Source organism: Bactrocera oleae, chromosome 4 (assembly GCF_042242935.1).
Source record: "Bactrocera oleae isolate idBacOlea1 chromosome 4, idBacOlea1, whole genome shotgun sequence".
Lineage (NCBI taxonomy): Eukaryota > Metazoa > Arthropoda > Insecta > Diptera > Tephritidae > Bactrocera > Bactrocera oleae.
Window position 1 is genome coordinate 67,780,876 of NC_091538.1, and position 21,267 is coordinate 67,802,142.

General features: G+C 32.8%; 1 protein-coding gene across 7 annotated transcripts in view; it reads left to right on the plus strand.

Moving 5' to 3' along the window:
• The window catches only part of LOC106621698 (protein qui-1), a 111,258-nt gene that overhangs the window by 49,430 nt on the left and 40,561 nt on the right, over window positions 1-21,267 (plus strand). For all 7 annotated transcript variants that reach the window (XR_011395888.1, XR_011395889.1, XM_036370115.2 and 4 more), the window contains 4 exons: window positions 15,131-15,866; window positions 17,440-17,519; window positions 17,626-17,760; window positions 17,905-18,125. Coding sequence is in view for 5 of the 7 variants with exons in the window: in XM_036370115.2 (XP_036226008.2) it covers window positions 15,752-15,866; window positions 17,440-17,519; window positions 17,626-17,760; window positions 17,905-18,125 (551 nt within the window). In the remaining 2 variants the exon portion in view is untranslated. The remainder of the gene's footprint in view (window positions 1-15,130; window positions 15,867-17,439; window positions 17,520-17,625; window positions 17,761-17,904; window positions 18,126-21,267) is intronic.

The following is a 21,267-nucleotide window of genomic DNA, read 5'->3' on the forward strand; positions in this document are numbered from 1 at the left end:
TGAACGTACGATGAGATCTAATGGTTATTCAAGAGACTTTGTAATAAAAAATTTCAATTTTAAGGGACACAAAGAAAACTACTATATCAATTGTCCTACTCATAAATGTGATTCTTTAGTTGTTAAAATTTAAATTTAGGGTTCGTGCGTTATTCCCTTTTTTCCATTATACAGGTTACCGATATTATACCCTATACTATAATATACCTCAATACTTATATTTTTCTACCTTGACATGGCTTACTTCATCTTTTTGAGGGTAGTGCGACACTTTAGAAGCGCCTCATCCTCTTATGCTCTCATCTCAACATCAGAATGAACTCCTGCTTTGGAGAGTTGTGATTCGTGTGATTTTGTGATTCGAATGGTGGTCCTATTTTCTGTTTGCATCCTTTAATTCTGGCATAGGAAAAGTGGTTTCTTCCATACAAACAGTTTGCATTGCTCTCTCCTATCTTCCCTGCTTTAAGCCGCTATCTCCGCTCGATCGTACAGCTGCATTTTCGGTGCCTGTTTATCTGTGCATTACAGGAAAACTATATGAGGGTTGACCCGAAACCTTATCAATTAGAATTTATTTTGAAAGCCACCACCATAGCATCTGTACATGGCATCGAACGTTCTTGAAGACCTGCCGTGGTTTTAACGGGACGGAAGCGCCTGTGACATCACCCTGAAAACAATTTCTATAAAATGTCACTCTTGCATACTGAGGTAAATGAATGCCACAGCCGTCAGTCCAAGTTAAACATTTCGAAATCGTTTTTCAAAATCGTGATCATACTTCGTTGTTTGCTTTTTAAGTTTACAGTAATTAATTTCACTGTGAATGTAAATAGCTGAGGCAACAGTTCCTACTTCTAATTATTAAAATATATAAAGAAATCTCAAACGAGTATACCATTTGACTTTGTGAGAGTAGAAAATGTTCGATTACAACCGAACTTAGCCTCCCCTTACTTGTTGAATATATGTTTTCACATTATTGAAGTCTATAAGTCATAAAATAATCCCGTATAAACGGATGTATGAAAATATGTCTAAATATGCGCCAGTGGACCCATCTTATCGCATTGCCATTTTAAAATATATTTGAGTAATTACAAATATATATGCATTCAAGTGTATGCTTTCTGCAGAGCCATTTGATATATCTACTATACATAGAAATGTTATTATGGAAGTATTTTGCTATGGATGTGTATGTGATATCAGTTCATACTCATGACTAATATTTTTGTTTGTTCGTAATTTTGTGTATTTGTGATGTATGTTTTGTTAAAATAATGAAATTCTGTAAAATTGTAATCCACAACAAATCCATATATATTTGCATGTTTATGTATGTATGTCAGTTTGGGATATATACAAAAATATAGTTTCGGATTGCTAAAGAGTCTTTTGGGCATTTAGACAATGTATACAAAATAGTTCGAGGGCAAAAAAACAGACTGAAACTTGTCACACGTACTCAAACTAAAATACTAACGGGACAACAAAATAATATATATTTTGAGGTAAACTGAAAAAACTCAATGATAATATTTTGTTTTTTAGAAATTTAAATTGTAAAAAACATTTAAAAAAATATATTTTCTCAGAATAAGTAGTAAACAATGGCTTTTAAATGAAGGCTAAGGATTTTACTTATTTAAAATGTCCTTGAAATAAATGTTCTAAATATTATTATCTCCACTATAAATTCTACTAAAGAAAGAAATAAATTGACAATGAGAAGTCACTTGAGTTGGTCCTTCACAGAGTAAAATGCTATTGTCTTAAGAACAAAAGACCTACACTCACTCTTCCCAAATGAAGATGAAATAAAGAAATAAAATATAGAAATCATTTTAACACATTCCTTTCTTTCACTTCAATGCCAAACACAGCTCCAACCTGCCACTTAACACAATGGCGCTGAGTGACATTTGCGATAAATATCAATGACCATTGATAAAATAAATAAACCAAAGTAAGCGCTGTTAGACAAATAAAAGTGACATAACGCTACGTTGAAACGCAATAAGAACGTCAATTTCAATTCAATAGCCAATTGCTACATGCACTTCGGTCTGCGGCAAGGCACACGCACGTACACACACATCCAGCCAATGCACTCAATTTGCACTTGTTGTGTTTGCCAAATTGATTATTGTGGTTTGTGGCAGATTTATCACTAGTGGTTGTAGTGGTCGTAGCTGACAACAATCGGATTCAGCACAAACAATGGCCGAGACAATTGCAGACAAGTAGCGCGCGAAGGTGAGGATGCACAGGTGCGCCGTGTGGTATGAGTAATGTGACTACCTTATTTGCTGTGCTCTTTGTCATTATTAAGATGTAGGCGGTGATTTATGTACTAAAGGTATTTCATATGTGTTCTGTGAAGGTTTATGATGAACTAATATGAATATATGTCTTTGTTTTGATGAGATATCTATTTGTGCCGGCAATTACAACGAATATACGTTTAATTGTGAAATACCGCAGTTAATTAGTCAAAGTGGCTTCACATATTTGAGTTATGATTATTAATTTGTAAATTGATGTCTCACAAAGAACAGATAATTATTTATGATGAAAAAGTTTATGGAGATGGAAAATAGAGTATTATTTATCCAGCAAGGCATAGAAAAGTTTAAATTTGGTTTTTAGTACCACAATTTTTTTTAATAAAACCCAACAATATACCAATACTGGATAGTTATTATCAAAGTCAGTTTAGAGATTTTTTTCGAATATTTTAACCTTTTATTTTCAATTAATTTGATTAATAAAATAAATAAGGTGATATCTTAATCTATGCGTATTTGTATATAACAATTTTTAAGCTTATGATATTTTTTTAACTACAACTAAATTAATTAAATGAAATTAACAAAAATCAAAGTTGCCACCTGTTTAAAAATTGAAAGTGGAAAATCTTGTATGAAAAAAATTGATAAGAAACTAAAAGAAAGTAAAAATTAAGAAATATTTTCAAAAAGAGTTGCCACATATTACTAATTAAATTATATTATTAAAATAAGTAAGATATCAAAATAAAAGCCAACAACATTAAATATATTTTGCAACGATCTAATTAATTAATTTAATATAATTTAAAAAAAATTAAAATGTGAAAATTTAAGAAAAAAATGGTTGAGAAATTAAAAAAAAAAACTAAAAGTTAGAAATATTGTCAGAAAGGGTTGCCACATATTCCTTATTTAATTAAATTAATAAAAAAAATAAGATCACAATATAAGTCACGAACATTAAATATACTTTGCAACGATTTCTGTAGAAAATATGTTTAAAAAATAAGTAGAAATTATGTTTAATTAAAACAAATTGGCAAAATAATTTATATAATAAAATATTGATATTGGTTGAAATGCATGTCATAAATTTTTGATGTGTATAAAGAACATTAAATAACATAAACATATAACATATATGTTTACAATTTTACTTGGCCATTTCAGTTATAACAAGCATATTATATCAATCCTACCACATTATAATCGATTTAATGAAAAAAATCTTTTCTACATTTTTAAAAATTTATAATTAAATTTGCTCTAATAACTACTTACTTGACTGCAGTTTTGGTATTTAACACTAACAAAAGAATATTTATGTTTTCACAATTTTTCAATATTTTTACCAACATTCTATCACCGTAACTTTATCTACATACGTGATTTTCAAGGAATATATTATATAATTATACTTATGTTTAGAAATGATATCCGCCAAAATGAATTTTGTATCTGACAGACACTTAAAAGTTCAACCAGCCTCCACAGAACACCGATGTCTTTAAACTCGTGCAGCCTTACGATGGGAACAATCACAAATTTGGGTCATCACTTTCACTGTGCACGCACACATACATATACCGTTTATAAACAAGAAGACATCTGACTGACGGATGAGCAGGTCATTGCTGCGCTTGGCGTTGGTGAAAGGCCAGTCACCGTAACGAACGATATGGCAGCACACGCACGCATACACGCTTATGACCGTAATCTGCTGTACGCGACAGTGACAGCGCATGTTCGTATGTGCTTATGTGTGAGTGTTTACATTTGCATGTGCCCGTGAGTGGTTGTGCGTGTGTTTGGCATTATCCCTTTATTGGCTGTCAAAATTGTTTGAATAACAAATAATAAGCGCTTTACACATGTGCTGCAACTCGGCTCAACAGCATATGCACATACATATGTACATACGAAGATGTGTGTATGTACTTTGTATGGCGCCTTACTTATGTAGATTGCCAATAAGTTGAGCTACGTCAGATTTTGACAGCATTTTTGACTTTCGCGGTAGATGGGCTATAAAAGTAAACATTTTTCAAAAAATTTAATTTATGCGCAAGAAAGACGGACGAATAATGGCTTTTGTGAAGGTGTTTGCATAGCACAAACGCATGTTTAAGCAATGTTTTCGATTTTCTACATGCGAAAAGTCACGTATACGCACCGTCAAAACATTGGTATATGTGAGAAATTACCATAAAAACATCACTAAAATGCTGTATTCTATAAATCACCGCTGCCAGATTATATTTAGATAGTTAGAAGTTGGTTTTGCTTTGTTATTGTAAAGCGTGTATAATTTTATTGGTGCAAAATGATTTTAAAGCTATAATTTTCTTAGTATTAAATAATAAACAATATTTCGCTTTTCTTTAAATTTTCGACAGATTCAAAAAATGAATTTTTGGCAATAAAAAAAGGCTCCCATATCAATTCATTTCAAATACACTTTAAAATATGTATATATACATAATTTAAAAATAGCCAGTAAAATTTTTGAAAAAACAAATTAAATATGTTCCGATCTGCGGTGTCCTTCAATCACTTCTAAAATATACACGCAAAAATTTTCAATCAAAAACTAATCAATTAATTTTGTATTAATTAAACAAAAATTAAATGAAAATTGGGCATTTCTTATTCAGCATGCACGCACGTTTGCCTCTTGCTTTTCGTCCAATTTGCAGTAAAAATTCAATTCTTAATAATTTCCCTCACACACTTTATTACAATATGTATACTCATATACATTTAATTTAACTACACACTCGCCAAAACACTTGCCTCGTTTATTCGTGGAAATAATAAAATTTCCACTTATTTTAAAATTACATGAAGTACAAAATTATTAATGGAAGCAATCAAGCAAAAGCAATCAACACAATAAACCTCAAGGCGAGCATTCGCACCATCCACTCAATGCCTCGTAGGCAATTGAACGCCAAATTGTGGATTTGTATTTTGCCGCAACACACGAACACGTAAGAAAAAGCATACCCTTAGTGTAATCAAGTGTCCATTTTGCCAATCGCTCAATTTTGCAATCATAATTTTCAGTTTTGTTATTTTATTTTTTTATTATTTTTTTACTGTAAGCATGCATTCATCATACATACATACATATGCATAATCTTACGAGCATGTGGGCATAAATTGTTTGTTGTGTATGTAAATAAATGAGTCAACATATTTTGAGAACTGCTGCAAAACAATAAAATTGCTATACGTATACGTTCAAACATTCACACATGCGAAAAGATTACATGTTGCATATATATGTATACACCTATTCTGCTTCTTATAAAATTTTATGAGAAACCTGCTTGAATTCTGTAATCCTTTATAAGCATTTTGTACTTTTTAATGCCCTCCGATATTTGCACTCGTGTTGTACCGCTATAAAATCTTTCATAAAAACTAAGTAAAATTATTTAGAAAATCATCTTGTAGAACATGGGTGTAATAAAATTAGGCAGCAGTGGTAACACGATTGATTGGTTTCTCTTTCCTTGCAGCCAACATCTGCCCTCATATATGTATACAGCGAAATGACAGCCTTTTCAATCGCTAATGAAAATTCCATACTGACATTATGGTAAAAAGGTTTAGCTTATGGCTTCTATTTTGAGCGGAGATTGCGGCTCATGTTACAATTTTCAAGACAATGAACGGTATCTTGTGATTAATTTTTCTTTCTAATTTATTTATCTTATCAATCACGCAATGAAATATTGATTGATTAGCGCTCTGACTCTGACTAAGTAATTTTCAATGAACCCTTAGCATTTTCTACAAAAAAAAACCAAATATCAAAGTGATTATGTTCGGCAACACACAAATATACGAAACTCTCGTAATGAAATAAAGGCGTATGAAATGGTGCAAGATATCTTTACAACTTAGAAAACAAAAAACAATTAATTATATTCCACAGTACTGCGAATTAACTTTCGAATTTGGACTTTTAGCTTAACTTGTGACTGAGTCATGGCTTTACCATGGTTTTTATTGCAGTTCCAACTATATACCCGGAAAAATAGAAATTACTACAAATCACGCGCTCATAATCTCATCAAGAAACTCTTCCAAACTGTACAGAAATAATTTTTATTATTTAAATAAAATAAATAAAATAGTTAGTCAATTTATTTCTATTTCCGAATCTCCTTACATAATAATAACGAAACCGAAATTAACTACGTCAAGCAAACGACAAACACATGTAATATATGCACCGAGTGAAACGCAACTCAACAAAAGTAATTTTCCGCAAACACAGATATCCAATATGCATAAGAGGTATGCTGTCGCTGCACTAGCATTACTATTCAATAACTCTAATACTTATTTCTCCAAGGTATTTATTTAATGACATTTTTAATGCATTAGTCATGCCATGCACGCCAGTCTGTGGCGCAATGCAGTCACGTACACACACACTGCTTAACGTTCGTTTGTCGCTGCTTAAATAAGATACGGAAATTGAAAAATCTCTTTTTACTCTTCTACAAATATAAATTTCGCAATTTCCCGTTGCGTTTATGCTGCAACTTTATTATAACGTCTTCTATGCACGAACTAAGCTGTGTGGCAAAGTGCTCAGGTGACTTTTCTTAGTTGAGTGATTACAGCATTAAAGGAAAATGTATCAAATGATTTTTGGTTAAAAGGAAGATTATCTAAATTAAATTAAATTCGACATTTAATGGTTTCAGTGTGAAAACTTATTTATATAAGTATTTTGTTTTAAACTACTTAAAAAACTTTCTTATAATCAGCAGATTTTAGTCATCTAAATGTTTGCCAGAGCAACAGCATTTGCAGCGTAACGTCACTACGCAAGTTACCCAAGTCGCACACCATACACGAACTCCTAACTCATATATTAATAGAACAATTATCAAAATTATTTTTGCGATACTGGAGTATTCAAACTACTCCTAACCATAATATTATTCGAAGCATTGCTGCTCAATTAAAATTGCTTTAAAATAATTAATTTAACGGATTATATCCACTTGGAAGGCAGAAAAACGCGTTTTTTATTGAAATTTTTGTTTACAAACATTTAATTTAATAAATAAATAAAAATAATGTGATTGTAAAAATTACTACTACTGAGTAGATTTACTACTACTAATAACCGGTTTTTGAAAAATTTCGGATTCCCTTATCCCGTAGCAAATCTCCAGATGGCGAGGAAAATTTTTCTCTTTAAATTATTTCAAATTCAAACACCGAAACAGCCTATTATTACTATACATGAATACAGGTCATGATCAAAAGACTAGTCAAAACTTGGTTTTTTGCCAAAATGCCGGCTTTTCAAAAAAAAAAGGTCGCCTTTGTAAAAAAATTTACACATCAGAGTGACTTCAAAATCGAAATTATCATCATAAAACATATTTTTCGATAAATACCGAGCAAATATATCTAAGAAGATAGTGTTAAAATTTTTTAGTCGACCGGTTCAGCCATTTTGCAGAAGTTTTCCACACCGACTCCGAAAACAGTGTTAGACAAAGTTAAAAATTAAGGCAAATATCTTTATCTTATCACTATTTGCCGCATTATCTTCAAATTTCTGAAGAATACTCTCAGTTATATCTACATTCGATTAATTTGCAATACACACCACATATATTTGTGTGATCTTTCACTTTGTCACACACTTACTATTTGGCAATAAAACCGCCACAATAAAACACCGATGCTTTTTCATATGATTCTCAATCGAACTCTCACTTATTTGTCTCTGAACCAGCAAAAATGTATGAGTGCATGCACGCGCATCACATTTGCGGTGTTGCAATAACCATTCATTCACGATGCTTTCAACAAATTTCGTTAGATTCGCAAGTCATATAAATGCGCAGGAAATAAATGTGCGCGGAAGGAAAGCAAATATTGCATTCACATTTATCTAACACGCTTACACTCCTTGCTACACACCACTTCCTTTCATTTTATACACTCTCTCCTCCGCCGCTAGCGAGCAGACATTATTGCGGTTATTGCTGATTGCATTGCGGGTAATGCCAATACAAATGATACCGTTGCTGCATATAATGCTGTTGTTGTCACTGCTATTTCTGTTGCATTCACTTTTTACTATAAACTTGTATATTATTTTTGTTGGTAGCATTCGCCAAGCTTATTGAATTCAGTTAGATATTGTCGCTAATGGTATCGCTATGATAACACACTTTACCCCTTATTCTGCGCTTCCTTTAATTTTTCAAAACTTTTGCAACTTATTTTCCCGTACATTGCAATTTATTGTGTTTTCCGTTTTTTATCGCAAGCTCACTTTTTGATTTCTTGACAGCTGAGCTGATATGTTATGTGTCTGAAATGGTGTTTGTCGCATTGCAGATGATATGTGATATGACAATTTGCAGCTGAGGTGAGGATATTTGACTTTTAGTGAGTGTATTTCAGCTTACTTGTAGTTTGATAACTTGATAACTCACGTTGCTCAACATATATGTCTTTGTGAAATATTAATTCAGAAAACTACCTAAGAGTGAACTATAAATTCTGTTTTCAGCCTCTCGTCCGAAAGAATACTTCATGATATCTCAACCAACTGTCATCTATTCAAAACTTCCCCAGACTTACAAACCTACAAAAACACTACATTTTCACGTGGGCACTTGAAGTTTGGGAATAAAGGAAGTGCTTTAAATCTGTCTAAAATGCCAAAAGTTTGAGGAACAATGAACGCTTTTATTTTTTCTGGATCTCTAAAGTAAATATTTCTTTTATTCTTTCTAGGTTGTCACTTATTCATAATCAAATTTCTCTCCCTTGTATTTTATTTTTCTGTTTATAAGTAATATGCTTTTTCAATCATTTTTTTTAATTTCACAGTAAAATAAAAGGTTTTTCAAGTAAAAAATACTAGTCACTCATATTAGTAGTTCATATTCCACTTCATCCAACTCAACTGTAGATATGGCGTAGGGTGAACTTTTTCAAATATCAAGTATCTGCAAATGCTCTTTTGGAGCTATAATGTTAGCGCTTGCTACACTAACTACTTTACAATACTATTTCATAATATTATACTAGATTTACAAAACAATTAAAAAACTACTATATATATATGGCATTTTGCAGCACTCATCATTCTGACCTGGTAGCAAATAAGACAAAATAATTAATTATATTTACTTTTTCCCACTCGGTAGTGAAATAACTCTACAATCTTGCTTATCTCTCTGCTACATTAAAAAATTTTCACATTTAAAATAATAGTAATTTATATTGTACCAGTTAATACAAATAAAGTTAACCAATTACAATCACGAGATGTCGCTGCGTATGAGTAATATGTTGTTCAAATATCGCTCAATGTTGCATTGAAGCATAGTTTTAGCACTTTTTGCACACACTATTCTATAATTTACCTAGTATAACCCATATTCAAGAGACATATTGTTTATAAACTAATATTCTTATGACATTTCATACTAACCTGGAGAGAGTAGGATGGAGTACATGGCGTATGATAAACATTTTCAAGTTCAATGCTAAAAATGTTTCCTTTTTTTATTTATTATGTTCAAAAGATCTAGTAAAAAGAAATCCATTGTTTTTGCACTAAAGTTAAGGCTTTATTTAGCATTGTCCGATTTATGTGAAATATGCACTGTTTTCTTCGATAACTTCTTGTCATTTTAAATATAATTATATAGTGCCACTCTCATAGAAACCCCTAGTGCCTATTGGCAAAAAAAACTACCAAAGTCGATTTTCACAAGCTTCTCTTGGGTCGCATTTTTCACAAGCAAAATGATTCACCACAGACAGGGTAATCACTATAAGAGGATGCAAAAGAACATCCCAACCAAGCTCCCGGAGATCCTGACGAGCCACTATCGATGGCTGTGACCTAGTGTTACCCTAATGGAACGAAATTTCTCTGCTGTTGGCTCAAGCTGTCCACTTTTGGGCAATGTCTTACTTCAGATGGTCTAATTGTTGACAGTACTGTCTGCCAACGCCATCAAATGCACAGCAAACTCATCCTGGTCGTCAGTACTGGCATGGTCACAGTTTGCATAAGTTCAACACGATTCGACCACGACCGTTTGACAGCTACACTATCAGGACCATGACGACTGGTCACATTTTAAGCTAACTAGCTTGCGATTTCGCTTTCATTGAGGAATGAAAAGAATGGCATACAATACTCAGTCAAGCAATCACAAAAACGTCGGACAGTTTTTTTTTCGTACGAAGTTTAATTTTTCTAGCCCCGCATTCTGTAACCCAATCGCACTTTACAAAATTATACTGCCATCTATTGGAAAAATAATAGATTCCTTTTATAAAACCTAATACATATGTATATTTTTATAAATATATATTAATATATATAATTAATTATTTTATACAGTATGTATCATCTAGCCATAACGTCTCGTGAACTTAGCTATCATTGCCATGTCAGTTTACTATATGGACATTAATCTCTTTTGACTGGTTTGTCCAAACTTTGTTGACAGTTGATGTAATTACCGTAATTTGCAACTGGTGCGACGATATACACACATAAACTTTATCACAGAAATTATGCGGACATAACCGAATTATGCGTGCGAGTACAGATATGTATATGTATTGCACGCAGTCGATTATAATAACACTTGTGTATAACCAAATGAGCAAGGATTTTAGGACGAATCACTCCATCATTTTGTAACTCTAGTCTACTTAAGCTCTAATCAACTTGCTGAGAAAGCCTACATATAAGCCTTTTGTGTCTAAACCAAGAGCTGATTGCAACAACCAAATATTAAACTAAACTTCTGCTCCAACTTATATGAGTAAATCGTTTCTTCCCGTCACTGTAGCTCTCGAACTCTGGTTCACACATTCTAATAAGTTGCTCATACGCACTTTTCGTGCACAGTTTTCTCTTCCATCCATATATGTAATATGTACTCAATAATATTTTGGCAGCGCCAATTAATAATAGACAGGTAACTAAGTTTGATTGCACCACGTGGCAGACTAAATTGAAGCCGAAAATATGTACAAGTTATTATAGGAGCATTAATTTAATTAAGTATACTTCACTTGATATTGTTCACACTTCAGTCAGCCTGCAACAGCTCCACTGGGTATTTTTCAACTGTCTGCCAATCAGTCAGTCAGTTCGTCAGCTTCTTCGTTTGCCAGCTGCCAACTTGCTTACATACATATTTGCCAATTAAATGGAAATTAACGAATAATAAGGTTAATTGAACTCGCAAACAAACAGATGAGTTGCACATACATACACACGCACAAAGGCATAAAGCGTTTATGGCAATGCGCCGGCATTCATTTCAAATGAATATTTGATTAGCGATTATACCTGAACTTATGCACGCATATTCATCCTGGAATCATTTCTCGCTTCTCGTATATTTATGGGTGTAGTAGTGGAAGCACTTCCATTAACTATTCGTGAATTATTCTTCACTTTTGTTCTTGCAACTTTTCACGGTTCAGTAAAAATGTTTGTAAGTCATTAACTGAGGTAATAGCGTTTAATGGCTTATTAAATGCCACACCAACAAATTCTAGTCATATTTTGCTAATTGCACAATAACGGTATAAGTAAGGAAGGAATTTTTGTTAAATTTTATATTTAATAGCATGCCTAGGTAAAAACAAAAACAAAATAGATAGCTTTAAGTTTATTGTATAGAACTGCGGAAATATTTTATTTAGTAAGAGTTGTTTGCACTTTGCGAAGGTTAAGAACGGAACGAAAACCCGGTAGGTGGCGTCAGGTTGCAAATTTTTATTAGAAACTGTAATTCAGGACCGAATTGCTCATTTCAGAGATCACTTAATGGAGACTGAACATTTTTAAACTTTTTGAATGCAAAAGTAAGAGAAAAACAAGAAAAAACGTTAATTACGTCTGCACCAAAGCACTAATATCATTCACAGGTGATATTTTATAGTATAAAAGGGTATAAAAAGGTATTTGTATTGATTGATTAGTTTGTACGATAGTTATAAGATATAGTAGTCTGATCTGAATACTATCTTTGGAGAAAGTAGCCTTGCCTTGGGCAATAATCCCTGCCATATTTCATGAAGATGTCTAGTCAAATAAAAAAAGTTTTCCATACAAGGACTTGATTTTGTTCGTTCCGTTTGTATGGCAGCTAAATGCTTTAGTAGTTCGATACCGATTATTCCATCAAATGAGTAGCCTTTTGCGGAGAAAAGGGCGTATGCATAATTTCAGATCGATATCTCAAAAACTGAAGGATAATTTCAGCTTCTTTATTTACTTATAATTCGAATACTTAAATAACTTTGACATTATCGAACGTTTACTCTTCTCATTCATAAGGGGTTTTTAAAGCTTTTTCACCTTAAAACACCAATACATTCATACTTAGAATATTATAATCCCATTGCCAAACAAATTTTGGAAGTTTTAAAATTTTACTCGAGTTGAATTCGAATAAAAACTTAAAAATTTACTGCTATCTCTGGATGAGTATATATATAGGTATATATATATATATATATATATGCATGTGTTTACCAGGGTAGTAATTACTAAACCTGCCAGCCACATGCAAACACCTCAAGCTCTTTGTACAACAACCAAAATGGTTTTTCCCACATGTAGCATACAGCGTGTGACATGTGGCATGCGGTGTGTGGTATGTAGCATGTAACATATGTCATAAGCACAAAGTAGCACTTCAACTCCATTCAATAGAATTAGTTTCTTTTCATGCCGAGTTATGTTCACTTTCATGCTATCATAGGTGGAACGCCACAGGTACACATACGCACACACACTAGCTCTTTTTAAGTTACACAAGCTCTCGTAGCTATGTTGGTACAATTTTCAACTCTTCCAATGGGGAATGCATGTGAGTTTGTAATCAACTACTTTTGGTGTAAAAGTCAGTATTGCTGGTAGATATGTATGCATGGTTGACTCCGGCGTCTGAAATACACATAAAAGTTATATGTATGTACATTTATATGCTACCTGTATGCTCACATGTGTATCTTTATGTGTTTGTATATACATATATACATATCCGTAGATATGCTTGTGGTTGCACATTCCGGCTGTTGTCTGGGAAAGGTTCAGGCATTCGTTCAAATATTTTTGGTTCGGTATATGTATGTTAGTATGTATACGCATGGGTTTTTGTTATTGTAATACGAACACACTGGTACAATTCAATTCGTTCCATCGAAGAGGAAGTAATTGCCATCGATTGATGTCGCCGACATTATTCCGGGGATGTTCCAACAAAGGCAACCAAAATCGACACACAAAAACGAAAAATGTTTTAAGTGGAGTAGTGTCTGGAAAGGTATGGCTTATGAGCAGATACGAACGTATGACAAACAATATGGCTATTGTTGCGCTTAAATTCGAACGCTTTGTACTTTAATGAATAGCCTTTGGCTCGAAATAACGGTATATTGTATATAGGCTAGCATTAGGTTAAATAATAGCTAAATCGGTTTCCGGTAGCTGATGGAAATTATTTTCATTCATAAAGAATTAAGAACTGCCAATTGAAATTGTATTGAAATTTTCATAAATCTATTGAATCAGATGTTGATATTTATTTCCTATTTTACCTTTTAGTTTTTATTTTCTGAAATACTTGCTTGCTTCCCAATTTTAATATCCTTATCAGCTTTTCGCAATTATACCTGGGTTTATAAGCAATAAAATCTATTTAGTACTCATTTTTAGAATAATGAAGTACAAAATTTCATTTAATTATGAGAATTTGGATATGAAAATAAAATGTAAATTTAAAAACTCTAAATTATATCAGATCATTATTGTATTACAATGAAATTATTAAAATTAGTGTGAAATTTTGAAAAAAACAATTTTTTTTACACATTTTAATAGTTTATACCCTCGAAAATAACGTACCAAAAGTTTCAATGAATATCTCTAACAGCTTTTGTGTCACAGCCTTCTAAAGTGTAGCCGCTTAGTTCAATCAGCTGCATCAGTCCATCTTTAAACGCGTTTACTCGAAACAGGATTATTAAAATTTTCTTTAGTTATTACTCGGGCGCATTTTCCGGATTTTCTACATCCATTGACCTACATTTATGATCTGATCAAAAATCGAAAATGGGCAGGCCAAAAACGACAAAGATGTTTGGATAAAAATAGGTATCACCATTTGTTTTATTTTAACATTGATTTATAATGATTTTCTTGTAAAAATGTATGTCTCATCGGGGACTCAAAACTTTTCTTCGCACCAAAAAAAATTGTATTATATACTTGAGAATCAAAGGGACGAACACAGAGAACGATTCTACCAGGAGTATGTAAAAGGGTTGAATGCTGTAACATTGAATGACTTATACAGAAATTTTTAATATTTTTAGTTTTATATTTTTCAAAAGCTTTTATTTGCGTATTTTATAAAAACTATTTAAATCTCAAAACTTGGTGTTTTAAAAAAACTGTTAGCCAAATATTAAACCAATAGCAAAATCATATTTATGTATGTCTGAAATTCCAATTTATATCCATCTCAATATTTTTAAAATATGCTTGACTAGGGTGAAGTTGTAAACTTTCAGCGAAAATAAATCAAGCTTGGGCATTAATAGAGTACATATTAATAACTCACAAAAGTTTACCAAGGTGCTTCTGCTGTCTGAATATTCATAAATAAGAAAGCGATTGAAATTTATTTTCCTCTTACTGGCTTTCACACTCATTTTTTCATTAACTGCAGTGCACCTTTTACGAGTAAGCATAAAATCAAACTTATCTTCAATATTTCCACTCTTATTTCCAGGTGCGGATACCGACCGATTCTTCTTTTCAAAATCTGGCAGGAGAATAAACATTTATTAAACGCCAAGTGGAGCAACCGGTAATAAAATATTGAATATGCACATACATACGCATATACGCGAGTTATTATGAGCCGTGCCGTTTCGCCGCAGTCATTACCATTTCAGATACGCACATGCACACACTCATACACATATGCAAAGGAAAAGCATGAAACAAATAAATAAGAACGCAGCATTGGCTTAAAGAAGTGGATATGTACTGTATATATATAAGTGTGTGTATAAAATAATCAGCCGCAGCAACATCTGTTGAATGCCGATTTTATCGATTGAAATTGCCGCAACGACAGCAAAAAACACGACGCAGGGCTATGCATACACAGATAAACAACAAATACATGCACATGCAATTAAATAGCGATTTAGATTTTTTGCCCGACATTAATAGAGGATATTAAAACTGTGGCAAATATACCCTATAAGGGCAGCTTAACACAAAAGAGCCAACACAAAGTGATAAGCAATACTGGTTATTGCCGAGCAGCAAGCTCCAACGTGGTGGACACGCACTTCACTCGTTCCAGCGCAGCCCGACCATAGTAGTCTCCGCAGCACGCAATATGGCTGTGCCTATCGATGAGGGCGTGCTGAGCGCTTTGCGCGGCATAGCGAGCAAAAATACACGTCTGCCCAAGCCGTTGCTCATCAAAGTTTATGTGTCCAGCTTGAAGGAGGGTGAGTACGCATATCGCCAACGTGTTGTTGTTGTTTGCTTGTTTCCATTTTGCACTTTATTTATATTGCTTATTTGCTTAGGACTTTATTTAATGGCTATATCGTTGGATATCTCACAATCTGAGCAGAGGTTTAAATAATAGAAAAAAGTTTAATAAATAAAAACGGCCTATCATTTATTTAATTGCGTCGACAGTATTTAATAATTTCTGATTTGGATCTGAAAAATGAAATTGTCACCCAGTTCTTACTTTTTTCGAAGAGCACAACTTCTATGATATTTTTTTTTTTTTGGCACCTTCCCAATATTAAATTCTTTTTATAAATATATCCTCATATACACGGTACTTACTTTAGATACTCAATTCTAAGCAATTCTAGAAGCTGCCTGCCAACCTAATATCTCTCAAAGCTAATCCCCATTCATGCCTTTAACGATTGCTACTGAAAGCTGCCTCTCGATACATACACATACAGGAAAGTGTTATTATAAATATAATAGGGCGTCGCCATTGAAAAGTTTCAGCTTTGCAACCTTACAGTTAAAACCGCTTTCGAAGAGGAGTTGCCACCTGTTAAATTATTTTTCTCAAAATTAAGAAAATATCACAATATGTGTACCACTCTAAAGAAATTTAAAAAGGCTTAGAGTTGGTAAGAGTTGCCACCTATTTTAAATTTCAAATCAGCAAAAATTAATAGAACCGCCCTTGAGAAGTTTCAACCTTGAAGTTCGACAGTTTTAAACTAAAAAATATCTAAAATAAAGTTCTGTTTCTGTATTTACCTAACAGTTAAAAACATTTTTGTATAACGGTGCCAGCTGTTAAAGTTTATTTATTGAAATTCTAGAAATATTACAATATGTGAGTGTTTCACAAAACCAAACTTCTAAATATCAAAAGGCTTACGGTTAAAAGTATTTTCGTTAAGAGTTGCCACCTATTTTAATATTTCATATAAATGGAAAATTAACAGGATAAAGATATTAATATCAAGAGATTTGAGGAAAATTATCATTAGAGATACGGAAGTATGCGTGGTTGCCACTTGTTAAATTTCTTTAATGCAATCAAATTTAAATATAAAATACATTAATGATTTATTGCAATATGGGTTTCAAACTAAAAATATTTAAGAGCGTTTATGGTTATATACAAAATTTATGATTGGTTGCCAAGTGTTTAATTTTTTTTTTTAATTCAAATAAAATTTATAAAACAAACAATAGGGGATTAAACTTCAGATGTTTAAAAATTTTAGAATTAAAAAAAATTGAGATTGGTGGCTTTTTACCTGTTTAAATTTTTCCGTAGATATTGTCGATAAAACAAATGTTATAGTACTATATAGAAATATAGCACTAACCTTTCCTTAACGCAATAACAAAAGAATCATATGTTAAAAATACAATATTTTCGACACTCCCAGGAAATTTACACTTTCTACAACAATTTCGAATATTTTTCATTTTTTATCAGTTTACGTGAGAGTCTATTCATACTGTCCTTTATAACCACTTTCTGGCCTACATATATATTGAATATACTTTTCTTTTCTGCAATTTTCTTAGAATTCTGCCAAGAACGGCGCATGCTTTTGGAACTAGTGGGACCCGAGCTACAATCCATTTATGATGACAGACAAATCGAGGTAAATGATTCAGTCAAATGCTTGTATTTAATTACTGCAATAGATTTTACACGCTATATAGAAAAACGGATAATATATTTTTATGCTAAAATAACTTTCATTTCAGATTGAAATCGTCGACATGCACTTCGGCACTGGCCCGTTGCAAATTATGCAAACTGAACAAGATCCATATATACTCCATGATTATCTGCATGAAATAGAGACTTGCTACAACAATTCGAAGAGTGTCTTTTTCCTAGTAAGTGCCCGCACATGTACACAAATCTTTATACCCACACACACACACACAAGTACCTAGGCATAAGCTCTGTCGCTGGCAGAGGAAAATCTCTTCTAATGCAATTTACAAATTATCATTTTCACTCCTCAATTGCTTTTATAGGCACTTATCGGTGATAGCATCGGTCCCATGCCATTGCCGACACACATCGACGAAGATATTTTCACCGACATACTACAGCAGGCGCAAACGAGCAGTGATGACCGAAAGCTCTTACAAAAATGGTACGCAAAGGACAACACAGCAGACGCAAAAACTGCAAACAGCAGCGGAGAGGGAGGCGTTGCGCCCACACACGCATACGTGCTCAAGCAGGACTATCGGTGAGTGATGTCTGGATAATTTGGTATAATTGGATATTTATGAAATAATAAATGCGTATTAAGTTATAAGTTATATGAAATTACACACCAACACACGTACAAACACACGTATATACATATGAGTGCCTCTGCTCGTATAGTTAATAGGGTTATTTATATTTGTATTATATTAATCTTTTTTTTTCAATTTCTTATCCACTGGAGCACATAGCGATACAAAAATGTATTTGTGTGTGTGTGTGTGAATGTTGCTTTGTTTGAAGACACAATAAAACTCAAATTAAGCATTTACAAAACAATAAACTTCGATTATCTGCTTTCCCAGTTCAACCTCAAATTATGCAGCGTACGCGTTTGTTGCCTTAAAGCACTTGAGTCGTGTTAAAGTATTTAGGCAAGAATGTGTAGGAAAAAGTGGTAATCGTTTTGTGGGTGGGTTGCTTTTGTAATTGAAATACTTTTGCTGCCAAGAAACTCGTTGAAAATGAAATTAACGAGTTTACTGACTTAGTACCAAAATATTCGGGTTGATTGACTGAGATAACGATGAAGTGTGTGTAGTATAATTTAATGAGTACCGCTTTTACGATTCAGATTATTCTCACAGTTTCAACTTCTCATCGCCCACTATGTTTTTCATTGGTATTAGAAGGTAAAGACTCAAGCTGTGATTTATTTGATTGGTGATAACTTTAATAAGTGTTCATTCGCCCCAGTCTACAAGTATATTTAGCATATATTCGTACTAAAATGGTGAGAATCTATTTTAGTAACTTTTGTTTTTACATCAATATTTCTTTAGGCGCTCGAATGTAGGCAAAATGTTACCTGCAAAATGTTACCTACAATTAGGCATAAGACATCCGCATTTATTTTTGATGATTATTTCTCAAGTAAATCTGTTATATTATGCTTTTAGAGATTACAGAGCAGATTTATTTATACACCTCATGAAAAAAAGAAAAGAATTGAAAAAATAACTTGCGATATTTAACCACTCAAAAAGAATATAAGCGCTGGATGTAAGATTTTAGTAATGAAGCGATTGTAAACTGCTCAGGTTTAGCCCCAATTTTTTCTTTATACATATATTATATATGCTGCTCTATGAGACCTTAATAAGTAAGAAACCGTCAAAGCCGAAAGTTTAATCGTTACTGCTTCTCTCCGATACCTTGCTAAATAACAATTTTACTGTTAGTTTTTGAACAACAATAAAAAGACCTTCAAGCTATTGGCTGAAATTTGTTCGAGTTCTTCAAGCATAATTTTAAGAGTCTATCATCAATGATTAATTAGTTCAAAAACCTCCTTGCAGGTTGGTCTTCCCTGTAATACATGGTAATCGAAGAGACTTTGCTCTGAAATTCACAATTTAGCGTTGCGAAAAACCATTAAATATCAGCTAACATATCTTATCAAGATTAACATGGACTGAAAACAAACAACATCTTCAAACTTTTGACATTTTTGGCCTTTGGCTAGATTGTTGGACAATTTCGACGTCATATTCATAAACCCACGTCTTGTTAGCAGTAATGATACATTTGTTAATTTAGGGTTCTTAGCTATGTTGTCAACCATCTATTTCGGGTCCTTTACTCGTCATCATTTTTGATCCCTCAGAAATATTGAGATACTCTACTATCTCTCTGATACCAAAATTTCAACACAAACTTTACGCGTTGTAAACAAAAATCTACCAAACAGATGTCTTTAGCGATCGGTATTGTATAAGTGCGATCGGCTTACACTACTTATATATGGCGTTAGAAAGACAAGATTTTATACCACTCACTGGATCAGTATTGTTTAAGCAAGCGTCAAAGAGAAAATATATTTTACAATTTTATTTTAGAGTTTTTCATTGATAAAAACAAAAAACGCTAGTGAGACAGCTAAAAGTGTGAATAGTTTTTAGTTAGCGGTTATCGAACAAAACGGTGCATATTTGACCTGATTCAGATAATTCTAACCATCCTAAATAAAACCTAATATTTCATGCAAAAATTATGGACTTCTTTTTGTTAGACCTATTACTAGAAAGTTTAACCTTAATTAAGCAACCAAAGAAGTGAATCTGATCGAGATTGGCTTTGTTTTACTCCAACGTCAACTCAACTCAAATATCTCTGAGGGTGTAGCTAAAGTTACGACTCAAGGCTCTCATTAATATAAACACTTTTGTATACGAAATGTTTGTACTTTAAAATTACTTGCAACAAAATTAAAAGTAAAGTACATAAATATGTTCTATATCACTACTACGAAGCTCTTCTGCTCTTTATACAGCATTCTGAATATTATTTCAAAGCAACGTTTACCATCTCTTTGCCCGCTCATCCTTGCATTGCTTCTTATCAAGCAGTTGCTATGTATTAGTTACTGGTGCAAGTTACTAAATAACTTTAAAGCGTTAGTAAGTAAATTCAGCTGCCATTGCACGCTCCGCCAGCGATTTTAACCGCGCCACAGCCCACACTTCGTTATTGCACGCTGCTTCATTTGACTGACTTAACAACTTCATATCCGCAATGACTCGAAGTGGAATGTAATTTTCCTTCGTCCCTCTACTTATGTGTTTTTTTAACGATCGAATTCGTAGTTGCAGATAATAAGTGCGCAAACAGTTAAACTTTCAACGTTTTCTTTGCTTCTAATGCGAGTGAGAGGGTGGGGCTTGTTTGTTGATTATTTTTCTCAGCTTTCTTGTCTACTGTATGCATACACACACACATACATACGTATCTCATTAAGATTACATAAACTTGGAAATTTTACAAAATGCAGCTATGAATCCGGAAGTGTCATTGTGACTACAAATATTTTATGCACACATATTTACGCTTGAAAAAATACCAGTAGTTTGCTATAATCTGCCAGGAGGATATGCTTAAAATGTTATTTATTTCTTTCTGGGTTCTTGGAGCTTTAACCTGGATTCTGCTTTTTGAGAACGTTCGACAATTCTATATGGTAGCGAGAGAATCCGTTGAAGCACTTTTTCATAAACTAATAGAAACAAGAAAAAAAGTTAGTTGCGATTGCACTGAATCTATAATACCCTTCACAGATTCATTTTTCATAGTAAAAAAGGGTATAAAAAGGTCTTTGTCATGAGTGTGATCGGTCAGTTTGTACG